Genomic DNA, 17,704 nt, shown 5'->3' with positions numbered 1-17,704 from the left:
TCACACAGCATGCCAGAGGCAGGAACTGGGTTTCTGCAGGGTGTCTCACAGGAGCCAAGTGCCTGCCTCCTGCAGCCTCCCAAAGGCAGTGACTTGGGCAGTGACTACCCTGGAAGGGTGTGGGTGGCTGGGGTGTGAGGACCCCTGGTGAGTAAGTGCTGACTATCTCCCCTCCCCAGTGCCTGGAGCGAGCCATGAAGTTTGCGTTTGGAGAATTTCACCTTTGGTACCAGCTGGCCCTCTCCATGGTGGCTTGTGGGAAGGTAAGGTCCAGGGGGTGCTAGGGGTTGTACACTCACCCTCAGGGGGCTCTGCTGAGGTGGATGGAGGGGTTTTCTGGCCAGGGGAGAGGGTGGGGACTATCCTGCAGCTGGTTTGAACCTCCAGGAGAGTGAGGGGCGTGGGGTGGGCTACACAGGCACCTTGTGTGAATTCCTGTCCACGTGTGAGCTATGAATGTGCCAGTGTGCAGGTGTGAGTCTCAGGATGCTTTTCTCTGAGTCTGCGTACATGCACGGGAGCACTGTAACCTCTGTGCTGAAGAGCTAATAATGTGACTGCATGTGGTGGACATGAGGTGTATCGAGGTGACGGAACGTTGTTCCATGTGGACTGTAGCTCTCATCCTGTCCACTGAGTATGGCGTCAGGAAATGGCCTGCTTGTGGACTGGAGACTTGCCTCAGAGGGGAAGCTTAAAGGGTGCAGCAGAGCAGCAGCACCCACAAGGGAGTTTGGAGGGAGTACTGTATGACGCATGGGGCCAGGAGCACCTAGATGGGGACAGGGCCTGGCGGGATGCTGCCCAGAGCAAGGAGCACCAGGCATGAGTTCACTCTCTATCCACCCAGCTCCGGTGCCGTCACCCCTGCTTTTTGCTCTGATCAGAATTATACTTACATAAGCCTCTATTTTAAGCAGTGACATGAAAGGAAAACCTTTCTGGAGCTGAGTTCTGAGGGTGTTGGGGCTGAGGATGCTATGAATGCAGGAAATAAGGTGGCATGAGCTTGCAGATTGTTCCAGGAGCTGTAAATATCCAGAGCCCTTTCATGGGGCTGAGGGAATTCCTCGCCCCCCTGGCCCATCTGTGCCACGTTCCATTTCTGGCCCCGGAGCCGTCTCTCAGGAGGGCCCTCCCAGCTTGCCAGTGCCTCCTCCACGCATGAAGGGTGTGCCAGCCAGCTCGGGGCCTCAGCAGCCAAGGCAGGCCAGGTCCTGGCAGGGAGGGGGAAGAGGAGCAGGTGCTGTAGCCTGACTGTGGGGAGAGGCTTTCTGGGGAGCCTTCCCTGCCCCCATCTGCTGGGCATGTGTCTTCCCAAATCTCTGTACTCTCCCCCATCACATCGGACACCTCACAGAACATCTTGAAGTCACAGCATGATCTCCTTGGCTTTGTGCTTAACAGGGTCTTGTTGAGGCTCGGGGAGAATTCAGAACACAGGGCAAGGCCCCGGCCCTTCAAGGGTGAGGGAGTGAGAGAAACCCTACAGAACTGCAGGCAAAGGAGACAACGTGGGCAATGGTGGAGGGGGTGGAAAAGATGAACCAGCAGTGGGGATGGGGACAGGAAGGTATTGAAGGCAGCGGTCAGCCTGGGGTAGTAGGGACAGGGCCGGGAGGAGGTGGGGCTGGAGCTTCCATGGAGCCTGGGCAGATAGCTCACAGTGGCATGGGCCATTTCTTCCTACCTCTGGGAAACACAGAAAACCCATCTAATCTTGGGACAGTGAGTACAGGTGGGAGAGGCCTAGGGCCAGAGCAGTGATTCGAACCCTTCTGTGGGTCATGGACCCCTTTCAGGAGGTAAGGGAAGCTGAGGACTTCTGCTCAGAAAAATTGACTGCACATGCAAGTTAGCTTTAAATCCGAGAGCAGCTCCTAGAAGCTCTCCAGGCTCAGTCAAAGGTGTATTGATAGTCTGGGAGGTAAGGAGTCTTCTGCCACTGACTAGCTGGACTCAGAGAGATCCAGACAGCCTGGCACCATCCCAGCATCTAGGGAGCTGGTTTCACGACTTGGCTCCTTCACAGATAAGCAAGGTGGCCCTGGGAGTGGGCTTGCATCAGGGAGTTGAGATTGGCCAGTTCCTCATGCATGAGGCTCCATGGGCTGGAGACACTGTGTGTTCGGTGCAGCAGGAGATTGTTCTGGAGAGCATTCTCCACCCGCCTTGGGAACCCTGCCCACCAAATCAGTCTGCCTGATTGTCCCAGGCAGCCCTCAGGAGTGGCTAGACCTTGCCTTTGCTGAAAGCGTAAGGTGGAATCGAGGGCCTGTATCTGTGATTGTGCCCGAAAGGCCTTCCAGAAGGTGAGTCTGAGCAGCTGAACCTGCAGGAATAATGGATGAGTTCTGTGGCGTGATTTAGGTCGTTCCTTGTCTTGGTCTCTGTGCGGCAATTGCATTGGCTGTGTTGCTAGGTAACCAGCATGACAAAAAAAAAGCTGCTGCTCCGGCTGCTGAGTCCTCAGATGGCTCCTTAAATAGCAGCGTTTTTTGGTGTACATGGGGGTGGAATGCAGAGGGTCAGGGTTAGAGAACCCTGTATGGCAAGGATCCAGAGTTTAGCAGCCATGAGAAGGAGGCTGAGGAGAAGCCTGAGGCTTGCTGGGGTGTGGATGGAGGGGCCAAGTGCCTGGGGAGGACTTGGAGTGGTGTTTCCAGGGCAGGGTCTCAGGAGGAGGTAGATAGCCTGACAGTGCCTGCAAGCCCCTCATACCCCGTGGCGCCCGCCCACACTGGGCACGCTGTGGAGTCTCCCAGCCTGCAGGAGCCGGTCACCTGCTAACACCCTTTTGTGCTTGGCCTCCTACCCTCTTGTGTCCGGAGAGAGCCATGGGGGTGGTGGCCTTTGTTGTCTCTCCCACCCTTTCTGTGGGGTCCTTTGAGGAAAGAGCCATGGCCTCATCCCCTTTCCTGAGTGACCCCACAACCCCTAGCCCAGTACTGGGTTCAGGGCATACCCTTGGCAAAGACACCTGCAATTGACCTAATAAGTCTGAGTCAAAGCCCAGGGAAATCTATCACGTCTGGGTTGAGAAAAGCTCTTCCTTAGATGGCGGGGAAAGCGGGAGGCCGGCTGGAGGGAGGCGGGGTGTCCAGGGTGGACACAGACGACTCCGATCCTAGCTGTGCACCTGCCAGTTGTTCATACCCTGCTGTGGACAGGGGAGCCTCCCAGAGCCTCCATTTCCTTCTGTACCTCCAGAGTTGCTGGGGGGGTATGAGAGCTAATTAATGGGGGATCGCTTGGCCCACAGTAGGGCCCAGTACATGGGAATTGTCATAGTTACACACAGGTACCTGCAAACCTGGAGGTCACACAGGTACAGGGGTGTACACACTGGGAGGATTACTGCTGAGTTTCCTGGAAAAGGTTCCAGCCCAGAGAGAGAGAGAGAGAGAGAGTGTGAGTGTGTGTGTGTGTGTGTGTGTGTGTGTGTGTGTGTGTGTGTGTGTGTGTGTGTGTGTATGTGTTTGGGGTGGGGAGGGCGGGTGGGCAGGGAAACAGGAAACAGGCCTCCTTTCTGGCCAAAGTGGTCATCGTAGAGGCAGTGTAGGGTAGTGGTTAGAGCCAGGCTACGTTCAAACCTCAGCTCAGCCATTCATAGGCTGTGTGGCTTTGAACAAGCTACCTAACTTTGCATTTCAGTTTTCCCACCTGTACCAAGTAAAGTCAGAGTATCTACATCATAAGACTGCGTAAAAATTAAATCACTTGGTATTTAAAATGCACTTAGAACAGGGGTCTCCAACCTCTTTTCTGTAATGGGTCAGTCAGATAGTAGATGGTTTTGACTGCAAGCCCAACAGTCTTTTGCAACTATTCCACTCTGCTACCGTATCAGGAAAACAGCCATAGACAGTATGTAAATGAATGCACATGGCTGTGTTCCAGTAAAACTTTATTTACAAAAATAGACAGAGTGCCAGATTTAGCCTGTTAACTGTGTTTTGTCAACCCCAGACTTAGGACAATGCCTGCATATCCCAAGATTTGGATAAGTGTTTGCTGCTGCTGTTCTTCTCATTACTGTTATTGGTAACATCCCTGTCTGGCCGTGGCTGCCCACCACCTCAGCCCTCCTTCACACTTGGCTGTCCTCAGCAGGTCCAGTCTGAGCCCTGAAGCCTGGGGGGATCCTCAGATTCCTGTCTGGAGGTTCTCTCGGGCTCTGCCAGTTTAGAATATCTCCGCTTCCTCTCCGCCAGCCTTTATACGACCCCCAACCCCTGCCGTTGGCCATGCCTCTGGAGTCCTTATTTATTATTATTATTATTATTTGAGACACAGTCTCACTGTGTCACCCAGGCTAGAGTGTGGTGGCACAATCTCGGCTCACTGCAACTTCCACCTCTTGGGTTCAAGCAATTCTCGTGTCTCAGCCTCCCGAGTAGCCGGGTGTGGACACACGCCTCCACAGCCGGCTGATTTTTGTATTTTAGTAGAGATGGGGTTTCACCATGTTGGCCAGGCTGGTCTCAAATCCCGAGCTCAAGTGGTCAGCCTGCCTCAGTCTCCCAAAGTGCTGGGATTGCAGGTGTGAGCCACTGTGCCCAGCCCTCATTTAGAGAGCCCCTTTCTACCTCTAAAATTTCTGTGCTTGAAATTTGAATTCCTTTTGGAGAGCTTCCATTTGTTGTCATGTTAGCGGTCATCATGTTACCTAAAGAGCAAGGCTGACAGCTTCTAATCTTCAGATGAGGAAACTGAGGCCCAGGGAGGGATTTGCCTGCTGACACTGCCTGGGCTTCTCTGCCCTGGCCCTCTTCCTGGCTCCTGAGAGCAAAGGGATACAGAGCAAGGCTTGGTTGTCTGGGGAGCTCGCCCCACTGTGGGCCCCTGAGATCCAGGGCTGTGAGTGACAGTGTTTCCTGCTGTTTTTTCTGCAGTCAGCCTATGCCGTGTCCCTGCTGCGGGAGTGTGTGAAGTTGAGGCCCTCGGACCCCACTGTGCCCCTGATGGCCGCGAAGGTCTGCATCGGGTCCCTTCACTGGGTGAGTGAGCTGAGAGGGCAGGGGCCAGAGGCCTCCTGTGGGGAGGGTGGCAGCAGCTGACTGTGAGTGGGGTGTGCACGTCTTGGCATGTATGTGAGGGTGCATGTGGAAGGTGGAGAGGAGCTATCAGGCAGATGGGCCTGGGCAGGGAGAAAGTCTCTGAGAAGCCACCAGCCTCCATCTCCAAGGCAGGGTCCCCTGACTCAGGATGGTGTCTGGTTTGTGGTTCAGCCTTGAACTGTGGCCTCCAGAGAGTGAAATATAGGGAAGTAGAGGTGCCCCCCACCTGCCCAGCAGCAGGGTAGTAGGTGCCCCATCATTTCTGAGGCTTCAGAGGATCCTAGCATCTAATCTCCAAGCGGTGCAAGGCACGATTCGTGGGGCAGAGCTGCTCTTGGCGAAATGGGAAGGTGGTCTTTTCTGTCAGCCCCTCTCCTTCCTCTTGGCTCTAGCCCTCCAGGGCCCTGCCCTGTGCTCCGCTGCTTGCTTACTGCTCTCTGCAGAGGCAGCTGAATTGTTAGGAGGCTATGGCTCCAGGTATGCCCGCTCCCCAGTTGGAGGCCTTTACTGCAGGCACCTGAAGACCCCCATGAGATCAGCAGCTTGAAGCAGTGAAGGAGAACAGGGCTGGGAGCCCAGGTTCCTCGCCTTGCTGTGGTCCTCCTGCCCCAGGTCTGCCCAGAGGCTGCTCCAGGCCTATGGGGGCTCTTGGGCCATGGCAGTGGGCCCCAGCAGTGGGACCTCTGCGCAGGTATCTCTTCCAGCTGGGGGCTCACTTCTGGACAATCTTTGCTTTCTTCAGTCCCAGTCAGCTTGCTGATTTCAGCCTCCTATTTCTACCCTCTCAAGCAACACAGAGCAAGTGCATCCTCCCTCCCACACGTTGGATATCAGGCCCTTCCACACCCGCATGTCCCCAGTTCTTTCATCTGCTCTCTGGGCCCAGGGTCTCCTAAAGTGGGCATTTCCCGTGGAGATGGCCTCCCTGTCTTCCTGTTGGCCTGACACCTTCAGCCACCCCCTCACCATTGTGTGCCCAGCTTGTTCTAAGGCAGCAGGGGCCAGGCTCTGGGTGCATACAGCAGGTGCTTCGTAATTAGCAACCTTTACAACTCTTTTTGCCACTTTCCCTCCTGTACACAAACAAATCATGGATTCTGGGGAGGGAGGCAATGAGCCTTCCACAAATTCCATGTTCCAACCTTTCTTCCCTAGGATTGGAAACTGGCCCCATCCCTCTGCTGGGTCCCCTCCTCGTCATCGCAGCAGGGCTCGCCTTCTCTGCTCCAGGGAGTCAGTCCTCCCAAGCACAAAGAAGCTGGGTGAAAAGAGCACCTGTCCCGTTTTCCAGCTGGTTCTCAGATCCCCGTGTCTGCAGTGCCCCGTCCCCTCTGGCTGATCAGGAGGAGGGGAAAGTGTGGCATCTGGCTCGTGTTCTTTATGCTGTCGTTTAGGTTGGGGAGAATTACATGAGATCAATCCTGTAATAGGCTCTGGGCTTTTGGAAGGAGCAGTGTAATGAGGTAGTTAAGAGTTTCACTGCCCACCCACTGGGTACCCTAGAGTAAGGCACCTAACCTCACTGTGCCTCAGTTTTCCCATCTATAAAGTGGAAACAGTAAGTCTCCTCAGGTGGGACATAAATGAATGACCAAGTAGGGAGAGGACTGGACAGGTCAGGGAGGCATCATGGAGGAGGCAGCCTCAGACTGGACTCAGAGGGCAAGGGAGGATATAGGAGGGCCAGAGCCAGGCCTTTGCTTTCCCCCGCCTCATGAGTATCAGGGAACCCTTGGTTCCCAGGTCTTTTGGGGAAGACAGTTGGCACCCAGAGGTAGGGAGACCTTGTGAGCAAGCACTTTAGATGCGGGCGGCCCATGGGTGCTGAGCACATGCAGCAGAGGATGGAGATATGAGCCAGAGTGTGCAGAGCAGGTGGGCTCCCCTACCCCAACTCAGGCCGCTGCTTGCTCCCTGGGTTTCTGAGAGAGGCCTCAAGCTCATCTCTGAGATGAAGCCCAAAATACCCATTTCTGAGGGGGTGTTGCAGGGGAAGGCATCTGTGCCCCTCAAGGCTGCCAGCTCTGAGGTAGCTGTGGGTCCACCCAGCCAATGGCCGCCCTTGCCAGGAAGCCCTAAATTTAGGTCTTCCCACCATGCAGGAGCTGTTTCCCTCAGCAGCATAATTACAGTAATTATGTGCATTCGGATTACATGGTAATAAAATTAGGATCAAATCAGTCCAAATTGAAATCAGATGAGTTAGGAGCAAAGTAATCAATGACAACATAAATAGAAAAGCCCAAAAGGAAACTTAAACATGCAGACTTGTCATCAGAATTGAGGAGAAGGAAGGGTGAGCTATTTAACTTCAGCTGCGCAGCATATTTGGGTTTAGGGGCCAGTTTGAGCCAGCATTTAAATCAGGCACAGGCTAGAGTGATGTCCCACGGGTGGCCTGGGGGTGGACTCCTGGCAACCTTCCCTGACCTGGAAGCTTCACCCCCTGCACTTCCTACCTGTCTTGGATACAGATCACGTCACGTTGTGATCATCTGTGTTTCTTGAGTGCAGGAATTATCTGTCTTTTCTTTGAAACCCCAGCCCAGGGTTCAGTGCCTGATGCTAGCTGGGTGGATCCTTCTTGCCATTGGACACATTCACTTGGCAATGAATTCTGTCATATGTGGCGCATGACTTCCCAGCTAGATGAGGAACTTGCTCACTTGCCATGTCTTGTACTCTGACCCCCTCTCCCCTACAGGAAGCCTTCATATAGTAGGTGCTATACTAGTAACTGACCAAGCGACACACACCTCAACTGGCCAGGAAGGGACGGGATGAGGGATCTGTATTTGGTTTGGGGGTTCTCCCAGCACTCTGCAGCTAATTCTTGCTCCCTAGGTGGCACTGTAAAGAGAGCAGGCTGTGAGGTATCCAAGGGTTCTGAGAAGGGAGGCAACAAGCTCCCCACAAATTTCGTGTTTGAGCCCCTTCTTCTCAAAACTGACCCCATCCTTCTGCTGGATTCCTGCCTCACCATGCCTAGTTCTACAAAGAGGGTCAACCCTGTACTCTCTGTTCCCGAGGCCCACAGGGAAAAGAATGGGTCTGCCTGGCAGGCAGGGGGTATTTGTGCATGAGACAGGGCACAGATCCCAAAAGGCGGCTCACACCCCCTTCGTCTCCTGCCTTCGCAGTTATTCTGGCTCACGTCAGCCCCCAGCAGGCCCAGCCAAGCCCCATGAGCAGGGGACAGAAATCTGGGGGTGGACAATTTGGCCTGGGTTGCAGGAAGGGAGGCTGAAACTAGGACATTTGAAAAACGAGTTGTGCTGGGTGAAGCTGGACTGGGTGGCCACGTGCCCAGAGGCGGAGCACCTGCTGTTCTCACGTCCTGTCCTCATGCCCAGAGCCGCTGTTGGATACCCCACACCCGGTCTGGGTCTGAGAGCAAGGTTGTCTCTTGGAGATTGTGGCAGGCAGAGAGACGTGCATGGTCACGTTCCGGCTGGCTGATTTGGGGGTTTACACCAGGGTGGGAGTAGCTGAACAGAGTTGAGTTTGGAATGGGAGAGCACTGACCCTGGGGCTTAGCCTGAAACACCCCTTGGTGAGGGAGGGCTTCCCAGGCTCTGACTCAGTGACGCCAGAACTGAAATCAGAGAGGCCTGCATGGCAGCCTCCTGCCGGGGTCCCTATTTTTGCAGCAGAAGGAAAGAGAGATGTAAATATTTCTTTGTATCTGAATTCATTTAACTTAAAAAGTTGAAACCTTTACAGGAGGCAAAGAGGATAGGCTATGCATGTGTAGTGTCACACAGACAGGAGAGGAGTTGCAAAACGGAAATAGGGCATGCTCATCATTGGAAGGGTCTCTGATGCCATCTCTCACCTCCTTCCTGAGGAAGGCAGCAGGGGGTAGTGGAAAAGTGCATAGGCTTTGGAGGCAGAGATGATAGAGTTCAAATCTCTGCCTACCCATGTACTCCCACTTACTAACTGTGTGACTTTGAGGGAGTAATTTACCCTGTCTGTGCTTCAGTTTCCTCATCTGTAGCCTGGAAACAATCATGTCCACCATTATAGGGTAGCTGTGAATATCAGAGATGACATGAAGAGTGCCCCGACTTAGTACCCTGCAGGTACCTGAATGGTAGCTATCACTATTATAGCCCCTTGAAAATAGCAGGCACACAGAAAGGATGTGCCTTTATGTTTTTGACTTCATTTTTCAAATTCAGGGGTGGGTAGAGCCAGGAAGATGGATTAAGTGTTGATGAGGCAGGGGAGAGAGAATGCCAGCCCTCCTGCCACCAGCTTGTAGAAATTGGAAGAGTGCCTACTCCTCCCAGGGAGAAAAAAAGGGGATTTTTCACCAGAGCAGCTAACAGCAGGTTCCGGGCTCTGTGGGAAGGAGCTAAGGAGAAACTGGAGGTGCTCTTAAAAACTCTGCAGGCTCAGAAAGGAACTTTCTCTAGTTCCCAGAAAGAGAGGAACGAGGGTGAAGATTTCCAGGGTAAACCTCTTTGGCTCACTGCAAGGTGAGGTAACCCTTGAAATGGAAGGCAGTCCTGTGAAATTAGCAGAGTGTGTGAGCAAGAAGCCAGTCTGTGTAGGGACCAAATTCAAGACACTGGAGAGACCGAGAAACTTGTAAAGTCACAGGAAATTTTTCCTTACTTATGTAACACAAAAACAAAGGAGCAAAACATTATGTCCTTCGATGCATCCTTTTTCCAAAGGGTCAGAGAGGAGAAACATGAAAACCTACAGAGGGCTGTGAATCAGCATCGGGAGACTGGGGTTGGAAACACAGTTCTGCTACTTCCTAGACAGGTGACCTTGGGTAGGTCGCTTCAGCTCAGCTCCCTGTGCCTCCGCGCCTTCTGCTGTGAAACACCGATGCCATCAGGTAGCTGTGGTGCTGTGAAAAATGCCAGGGGAGGCCTAATCACTGTAGAATTGCAGAAGAGGAGGTGGGGAAAGATCTTCACCTGGGTTTTAATGGCGAGGTTCCATGGCTGCCCTAGATAAAGAAGTCATTCAAGAGCAGTGTATGGTTGGGAGAAGGAAGGTTGAAGAGAACTCTGGAAACTCCTCACCCTGGAAGTATTTTGATGAGCAAGGAGGGCCCGGTGCTGTAACCTGAGCTTGCTGCAGAAGCAGCAGCCTGGACTACAGAGCCACCAGCTGTTAACTTGGAGGCCACAAGGAGGAAGTGTCTAGAGTCGGGAAAGGGCACGTGAGGTGCTAGGCAGGGAGGAAGACGACTGGAGTAGAGCGGAAGGGCCGGCGCTCGACCGCTCCGCAGCCATCTGATTAGAGCAATGTTTCTGGATCACAGATGGAGCCCATTCGTGGGTCGTGAAATAGAACTCTTAAAAAAAAAAAGAATTTGAGGCCAGGCGAGGTGGTTCACACCTGTAATCCCAGCACTTTGGGAGGCCGAGGCAGGTGGATCACCTGAGGTCAGGAGTTTGAGACCAGCCTGACTAACATGGCAAAACCCCATCTCTACTAAAAATAACAAAAATTAGCCAGGCGTGGTGGCAGGCACCTGTAATCCCAGTAACTCGGAAAGCTGAGGCAGGAGAATCACTTCAACCCAGGAGTCGGAAGTTGCAGTGAGCCGAGATCGTGCCACTGCTCCCTAGCCTGGGCAACAAGAGTGACACTGTCTCAAAAAAAAAAAAAAAGAAATGAAAAAATATTTTTGAGACTGGTGTGGTAGCTCATGCCTATCATCTCAACATTTTGGGAGGCCAAGCAGGGAGGATCGCTTGAGCCCAGGAGTTCCAGACCAGCCTGGACCACATAGTGAGATCCACCCTGCCCCCTCTCTACAAAAAATAAAAATAACAAAATAAAAAATAAAAATAAAAAAGTTAAAAATCAGCCTGGTGTGATGGTGCAGCCTCCCAGCTACTTGGGAGGCTGAGGTGGGAGGATCACTTGAGCTCAGGAGGTCAAGGCTGCAGTGAGCCATGACCATGCCACTGCACTCCAGCCTGGGCTACAGAGCGAGACCCCATCTCAAAAATAAAATAATCAAAACCTTGAAATAAACTATAGATTATCAGAGAATAAGACAGGAAATACTCCAGTATATTACCCAGTGGGGTGAGTGGACCCTGGATAGGGAATGGAAAGCTCGACCAGCTCAGTATAGTGGACTGTGCAGGGCTGCAGAGGTGCCAACTTATCCTCGTGTAGAGTCACTCCTTCTCAGTGGCTGAGGATCTGGCTGAGAGACAAAAGGCAGACAGTAATTCTACTCTCTGGATTCCAGAGGGTCTTTGATGCCACTTCCCAATTTGTCGGATCATGTAGCTATGAGGAACCAGGACTATACCCAGATGACCCTTGCCATCTGAGATTTAGGCTGAGATTTAAAACCCTGGAAGATTAAACAAATTGTATAATACATATACAAAATATATGTGTGTGTGTGTATATATATATATATATTAGCATATATGAGTATTGTAATTGATATACATATATATGAGCCTGGCTAGGTGCAGTGGCTCACTCCTGTAATCCCAGCACTTTGGGAGGCCAAGGCAGGTGGATCACTTGAGGTCAGGAGTTCGAGACCAGCCTGGCCAACATGGCGAAACGCAATCTCTACAAACAGTACAAAAATTAGGTGGGCATGGTGGCACACACCAGTAATCCCAGCTACTCAGGAAGCTGAGACACAAAAATCACTTGAACCTGGGAGGCAGAGGTTGCATTGAGCCGAGATCACACCACTGTACTCCAGCCTACTGGGTGACAGAGTGAGAGTCTGTCTCAAAAAAAAAAAAAAAGCTGACCAGGCGCGTTGGCTCACGCCTGTAATCCCAGCACTTTTGGAGACCAATGCAGGTGGATCACCTGAGCTCAGAAGTTCGAGACCACCCAGGGAAACATGGTGAAACCTTGTCTCTACTAAAAATACAAAAAAATTAACTGGTATGGTGGTGTGTGCCTCTAGTTCCAGCTACTTGGGAGGCTGAGGCAGGAGAACCACTTGAACCCCAGAGGTGAAGGTTGCAGTGAGCCGAGATTGCACCACTGCACTCCAGCTTGGGCTACAGAGTGAGACTCTATCTCAAAAAAAAAAAGCTTATATTATTATATTAAAGCTTATATATATATATATAAGAAAGTATAGAGATATCATATGAAATACACAGTTATATATCTACATATGTAATTATGGTTTGTAGTCAAATTAATGAACAGGATCTATTTTTTTTGTCTTGGATTTTAAAAGTTTTATTGAATATATATATATATATAAGAAAGTATAGAGATATCATATGAAATACACAGTTATATATCTACATATGTAAATATAAAGATATATGAACTACAACTATTAATAATAGTTAATATTTTTTTAAGCACTGCTATGAGCATTGCCCTGTCTTATCTCATCCTGTCCTCCCAGCACCTCATCCAGGGGGAGACACTGTTGTTATCCCCGTTTTACAGAAGAGAGAGGCAAGCACAACAAAACAAAGTGACTTGCCCAAGGTTAGCAAGTGACCAGCCAGGATTTGGACCAGGGTAGCTGGCCCCAGAGCTTGTGTTCTTAGCCACTAGGCTGCCCTGCCTCTTTGCTTGAAGCACCTACTCATGGATGTGGGGCTGATTCCGGAGTTAGGTGGGATTATAGTACCCCAAAACAGAGGTGGCAGAGTCAAATTCTCAAGGGCTTTTGGATTTCCACTCTTGTGACATTATTCTTCCCTTTTGCCAGCTACAGTACCCATGGATATTAATACTGTGTGCTATTGTATTATATATTGTCATACTTAATAGAATTGATCATACTTTTTTTCCTTTCTAATCACTGCTGTGACTCTGCATGCAAAAAGCCTGCCTTGTGGTATGGTAACAGAAATCAAAATTGTGGCCAGATGTGGTGGGTCACACCTGTAATCCTAGCATTTTAGGAGGCCGAGGCAGGAGGATTGCTTGAGCCTAGGAGTTCAAGACCAGCCTGGGCAACATAGTGAGACACCATTTTCTACTTAAAAAAACAAAAAGAAATTAAATTATGTTGGCCATATAGGGAGATGGTACATTAAGCGTTGGGATTTTGATTTGAGGCAAATGCTGACACCATGCTTAGAGACAGTTTTAAACTACGTGGACAATGCTGGCAAGTACTGGAGAAGGAATGCTACTAATCTCGGAGTCAGAGTGGATCACAAATTGGACACACTAAGGATGTATGTCTTCACTTTGTAAAGCTAAAGGATAATGAACTCTTTTAATCCAGAATATGATGTATATGAACTGGAGAACAGATACTTTGCCAGTATTTGCTGAGCCGTGTTCCTGGTACCCTCTCTGCATGGGTTGCAGGAGCTGAAGCTGGCATTTGCTGAGCAGAAGGACATGGCCATGGGAAGAATATGTATTCATGGAGTGCAGCAGGTGTCTGGATTCTTTTTATAACTTGTGCTTGGTGTTTATAAGAAAGCTTGTTCTGTTTGGATGGAGCCTCATAATGCCTGAGATAGTGGGTGAGATGAGCCTCATCAGCCAGGGGTATATTAGGAAAGAAAGAGGATGCTATTTGCTTACTTTCCCCTCCCTTGTTGCCTCCTGTTCTACCTCTGCCACCTCCTGGGGTAACTACAGCCATGTGATAAGCTCTTGGAGTTCCAATAGCCCTACGTCAGCACCACACAGTACGGCCTTAACTAGGGGCCACCTGGTCCTGCCAGCTCCTCAACCAGGCCTAGCACAGGGCCTGGTGCTACAGAAGCCTCAGTGGAGGGCTCTGGGGAGGAGGGACGAGCAGGGGTCCAACCTGCCATTTTGCAGATGAGGACCTTGAGACACAGAAACTGAGTGTGTTCTTCAAGCCCCGCAGCTGTCAGGTGCTGAGCCAGGACTGGAGCCTAGCTGGGGCTTGTCTTCCAGTGCTCTTCTCACCATGTGGCTCTGGCTTCAGGCCCTGGCAGCCCCCCTGAGTCCTGCTGCCGCGTGGCCCAGGAGACAGATCTTAGCATCTATGTAGCCTTGTGTCCACCTGGCCGGCTGAGGCTGAGCTGTAGACAGCTGTGGGGTTTCCCCAACTATGGCCTTCCATGAACCCTGGGTTCTCGGGCCTATTGGTGCCAAAGGCAGAAACCCAGCTCCCCAAACACCTTCATCCTTCCAGTGGCCAGCCCAGCAATCAGGAAGCAGCCCACTGCCCAGGCTGGCAGCTTGAGCTCACCCGTGAGGTGGCTGGAGGGCTGCTGTGGTCAACTGAGTCGGGCATGGTGGGCAGACAGCCTCTCCCGCCATCTCCCTCCAGGCCATCAGGCAGCTTCCTCAGCTTCTCTGTGCCTTGGTATTGTTTTCTCCCCTGTGCTCTTCCAGGTTGCACATAGCTCACCCTGGCTAATAGCCTCTGTCTCATGATCTCAGGTCCTAACTCCAGGGAGAGAAAATCCACTGCCCCTCTTCTAGCTGTGGCCAGTGGTCAGGCGCCAAGATACCCAGAGCTGCCCATCTCCTGCTAGGGGGATGGGCCTGAGCAGGGACGGGGGCCAGGCAGGGGCAGCGCTGGCTTTGGGGCCAGAAGCCAACTTGGGTTTGAATCTCATTCCCTGGTCTCATGACTCTGTGAGCCTCTGGCCAGGAGAGATGCCCATGGCTGGGGGCTTTGATGTCTGGGTGGCCCTGAAGGGTTTGCATATGGCATTCAGTCTCTTGCTGTGGGTCAGCACCAGTCTTAGTGACAGAGGAAGCATCCCTGCCCTCTCTGGAAACTGGCGTTTTCAGTGACATGAAGTTGGGCACACTACTATACCAGGCATGCCATTTCCTGGATTGGATGGGAGGAAGGGGGCCTTTTTTGGAGGCATGTGTGCCATGAGTGGGCATGACCAAGGCCCTGGCTTTCCCCTACCCCCTAAACCAGCCTGACTCCTGTGGGGGCCCAGAGTATCCCCAGGCCCGCCTTGTGTGTGCCCCTCTCTTTGTGTCCCATGTCATGTGTGATGATGTGTGCACATGTGACCCATACCGGTTGGTCCATTTCCAACTGGAACAGTCCCTCCTGCTCCCAGGACAAAAACAGCCCCAGGCCTTTTTCCCCTGAAAGTTTGAGCTCCTTGTCTCAGAGAGGGAGTGAGCTCATGGACGGGGCCACAGTGGCTGGCTGCCTGCCTGCTCCATGGTGCTGGTGACATCCAGCAAGACACGTGTTCCTGAGGCCCAGCCACAGACCCCTGCCTGCCCCGGCCCTGGCTTCCCTCTCTGCCGAGCAGGACAGGCACAGACACAGGACCCTACAGAGGCCATGGGAGGAAAGGAGCTGGCCCAGACTGGCCTGGTCTTGGGTTCATGCTCTCAGCAGAACAAGCTCTGGGGAGCTGGGATCTCTGGGGCAAGGGAATCTTCTCCCTGTGAGATACCTCACTTCCTAACTCCAGGGAGAGAGAATCCACTGCCCCTCTTCTAGCTGCGACCGGTGGTCAGGCGCTGTGACCTTGAGCACAAGGCTTCTCTTTCGGGAACAGGTCCAGGGAGTCACTCGCCAGTAGAGGAAACTCCAACCCCACCCCCATGACCTTTGTTTCTCCTCTTTGCAGCTGGAGGAAGCAGAGCGCTTTGCCATGATGGTGATCAGCCTCGGAGAGGAAGCTGGGGAGTTCCTCCCCAAGGGCTACCTGGCGCTGGGTCTCACCTATAGCCTGCAGGCCACCGACGGTGAGTGTCAGGCCCCAGGAGGCTTCTGCTTCGGGATGGCTCAGGCTTCCTAACTGCCTCGGAGGTATCTTGTCCTACCGGCGCCCGTCCCCTCAGGCCATGCCTCCATAGGCACCCTGCACTCCTCTGGGACAGATGCCCATGTGTGTAGACACACACACATGCATACACACACACACGCCCCTCAGACCCATTTCCACTGTTTCGCCCGGACTGTCGCCACCCTCAAACATGCCTTCCTCTCCCCTCTTCATGGACCCAGTTCCTCCCACCCCTCAAGGCCCAGCCCTAGCTCCAGCAAAGCCCATACTGATCTTCTCTGTGGAACTCCTGCTTCCCGTCTGTAATGCGCCATCAGCCTTCCACCGCACAATGTCTCCATTCTGGTTCTCATAAGCCTGCCCTTACCCTCAGCACTGCTATGACCTTCTGGATCCTTTTAAATCCTCCTCAATACATGGCATAGGGCTGGGTACACAGCAGGTGCTTAATAACTACTAGTGCTCGGCTAATGGATTCTGCTCCTTCCTGCCCCACACCTGGCCTTCTCTCGCCAACCCTGCCAGCTCAGCCATGTGTCTCACCCTGTCTATCAGGCAGCCACCTACTTTCATCTCCTTGTAGCTTGCTTGAGGGATGGGGAGTGACGGGCTACCACCCAGACCAAACCTGGAATAGTAATCAGCCCATGCCCACCTCCCCCAAATGCCAGTCACTGGGAGCGGCAGTCACGGTGACATCAGGTATAAATGAGCCCTACATAAGGAACACCTGGGTCTGCACATGCTGGTCAAGTGAGGGAGTCATCAGCCCCTTTGTCAAAGTCTACTTTGAGCAAGACACCCTCCTTATCCCTTTAACTCTACAAATAGTGGTTGTTGTCTAAGCTTTCGAATCTGGGGAGCTCTGACAACTGTCAATGCTTGGTCCTCGCCAGTGGGATTCTGATCAGGTTTGGGAGGGGCCTGGATACAGTCATGTTAAAGCTTCCTGGGTAGTGAGTTAAGTGTGCAGCCAAGGCTAAGAACACCTGCCCTGCTGCATTTAAAATAGGATGCAGTTTACCAGAAAGGTGCCTGGTTTGGGTTCAAGCTTCCTAGTGGGTCAGGAAGCCTAGAAAGGTATGTGGCCAGGCAGAGGTGGTAGCCTCTCTCTCAAGACTTGGGCCTCCTGAATGGGATTCCCATGTCGTGGAACACTTGTAGGCATCGGCCTTTGAAAGGGTTAAGGTGGGCCGGGCGCAGTGGCTCAAGCCTGTAATCCCAGCACTTTGGGAGGCCGAGACGGGCGGATCACGAGGTCAGGAGATCGAGACCATCCTGGCTAACACGGTGAAACCCCGTCTCTACAAAAAAATACAAAAAAACTAGCCGGGCGAGGTGGCGGGCGCCTGTAGTCCCAGCTACTCGGGAGGCTGAGGCAGGAGAATGGCGTGAACCCGGGGGGCGGAGCTTGCAGTGAGCTGAGATCCGGCCACTGCACTCCAGCCTGGGCTACAGAGCAAGACTCCGTCTCAAAAAAGAAAGGGTTAAGGTGGTTCAGGTGGTGGAGAATGCAATGCAGTAGAAGCAACTGGCATGCCAATGTGCTAGAGGCCAGGGCATTGGCCCAGGCTGCCAGAGTTTGAGGTTTGCCAGATGGGGCCCTGGTGGGGCCTTTATCTGCAGAGCTGTGTGCTTTGAGGATGGTGCAGGGCTGGGCCGGCACCCTTCAGTGACCCCTGATGGCTCAGTCTCTGTCCTGTCCCCTGCAGCCACCCTGAAGTCCAAGCAAGATGAATTGCACCGGAAGGCACTGCAGACACTGGAGAGGTGAGTAGACTCCCACCTGCAGCAGAGACCCCTCTTGCCTTTGGTGGCACATTCACAAGCTTTACCTCATTGGACCCTCTGATGTGGGCAGAACAAACATTTCTTTTTTTTTTTTTTGAGATGGAGTCTCGCTCTGTCGCCCAGGCTGGAGTGCAGTGGCCGGATCTCGTCTCACTGCAAGCTCCG

At 52.5% G+C, this 17,704-nt stretch overlaps 1 protein-coding gene across 4 annotated transcripts in view; it reads left to right on the top strand.

Annotated features, from left to right (window-relative positions):
• Nucleotides 1-17,704, top strand: part of TTC7A (tetratricopeptide repeat domain 7A) — a 159,889-nt gene that overhangs the window by 89,487 nt on the left and 52,698 nt on the right. For all 4 annotated transcript variants that reach the window (XM_011935874.1, XM_011935875.1, XM_011935873.1 and 1 more), the window contains 4 exons: nt 180-263; nt 4,896-5,000; nt 15,590-15,707; nt 17,461-17,518. In XM_011935874.1, coding sequence (XP_011791264.1) covers nt 180-263; nt 4,896-5,000; nt 15,590-15,707; nt 17,461-17,518 — 365 coding nt within the window. The remainder of the gene's footprint in view (nt 1-179; nt 264-4,895; nt 5,001-15,589; nt 15,708-17,460; nt 17,519-17,704) is intronic.

The sequence above is a fragment of the Colobus angolensis genome, unplaced genomic scaffold, assembly GCF_000951035.1.
Source record: "Colobus angolensis palliatus isolate OR3802 unplaced genomic scaffold, Cang.pa_1.0 Scaffold15, whole genome shotgun sequence".
NCBI lineage: Eukaryota > Metazoa > Chordata > Mammalia > Primates > Cercopithecidae > Colobus > Colobus angolensis.
This window is presented reverse-complemented; position numbering and strand designations above follow the sequence as displayed.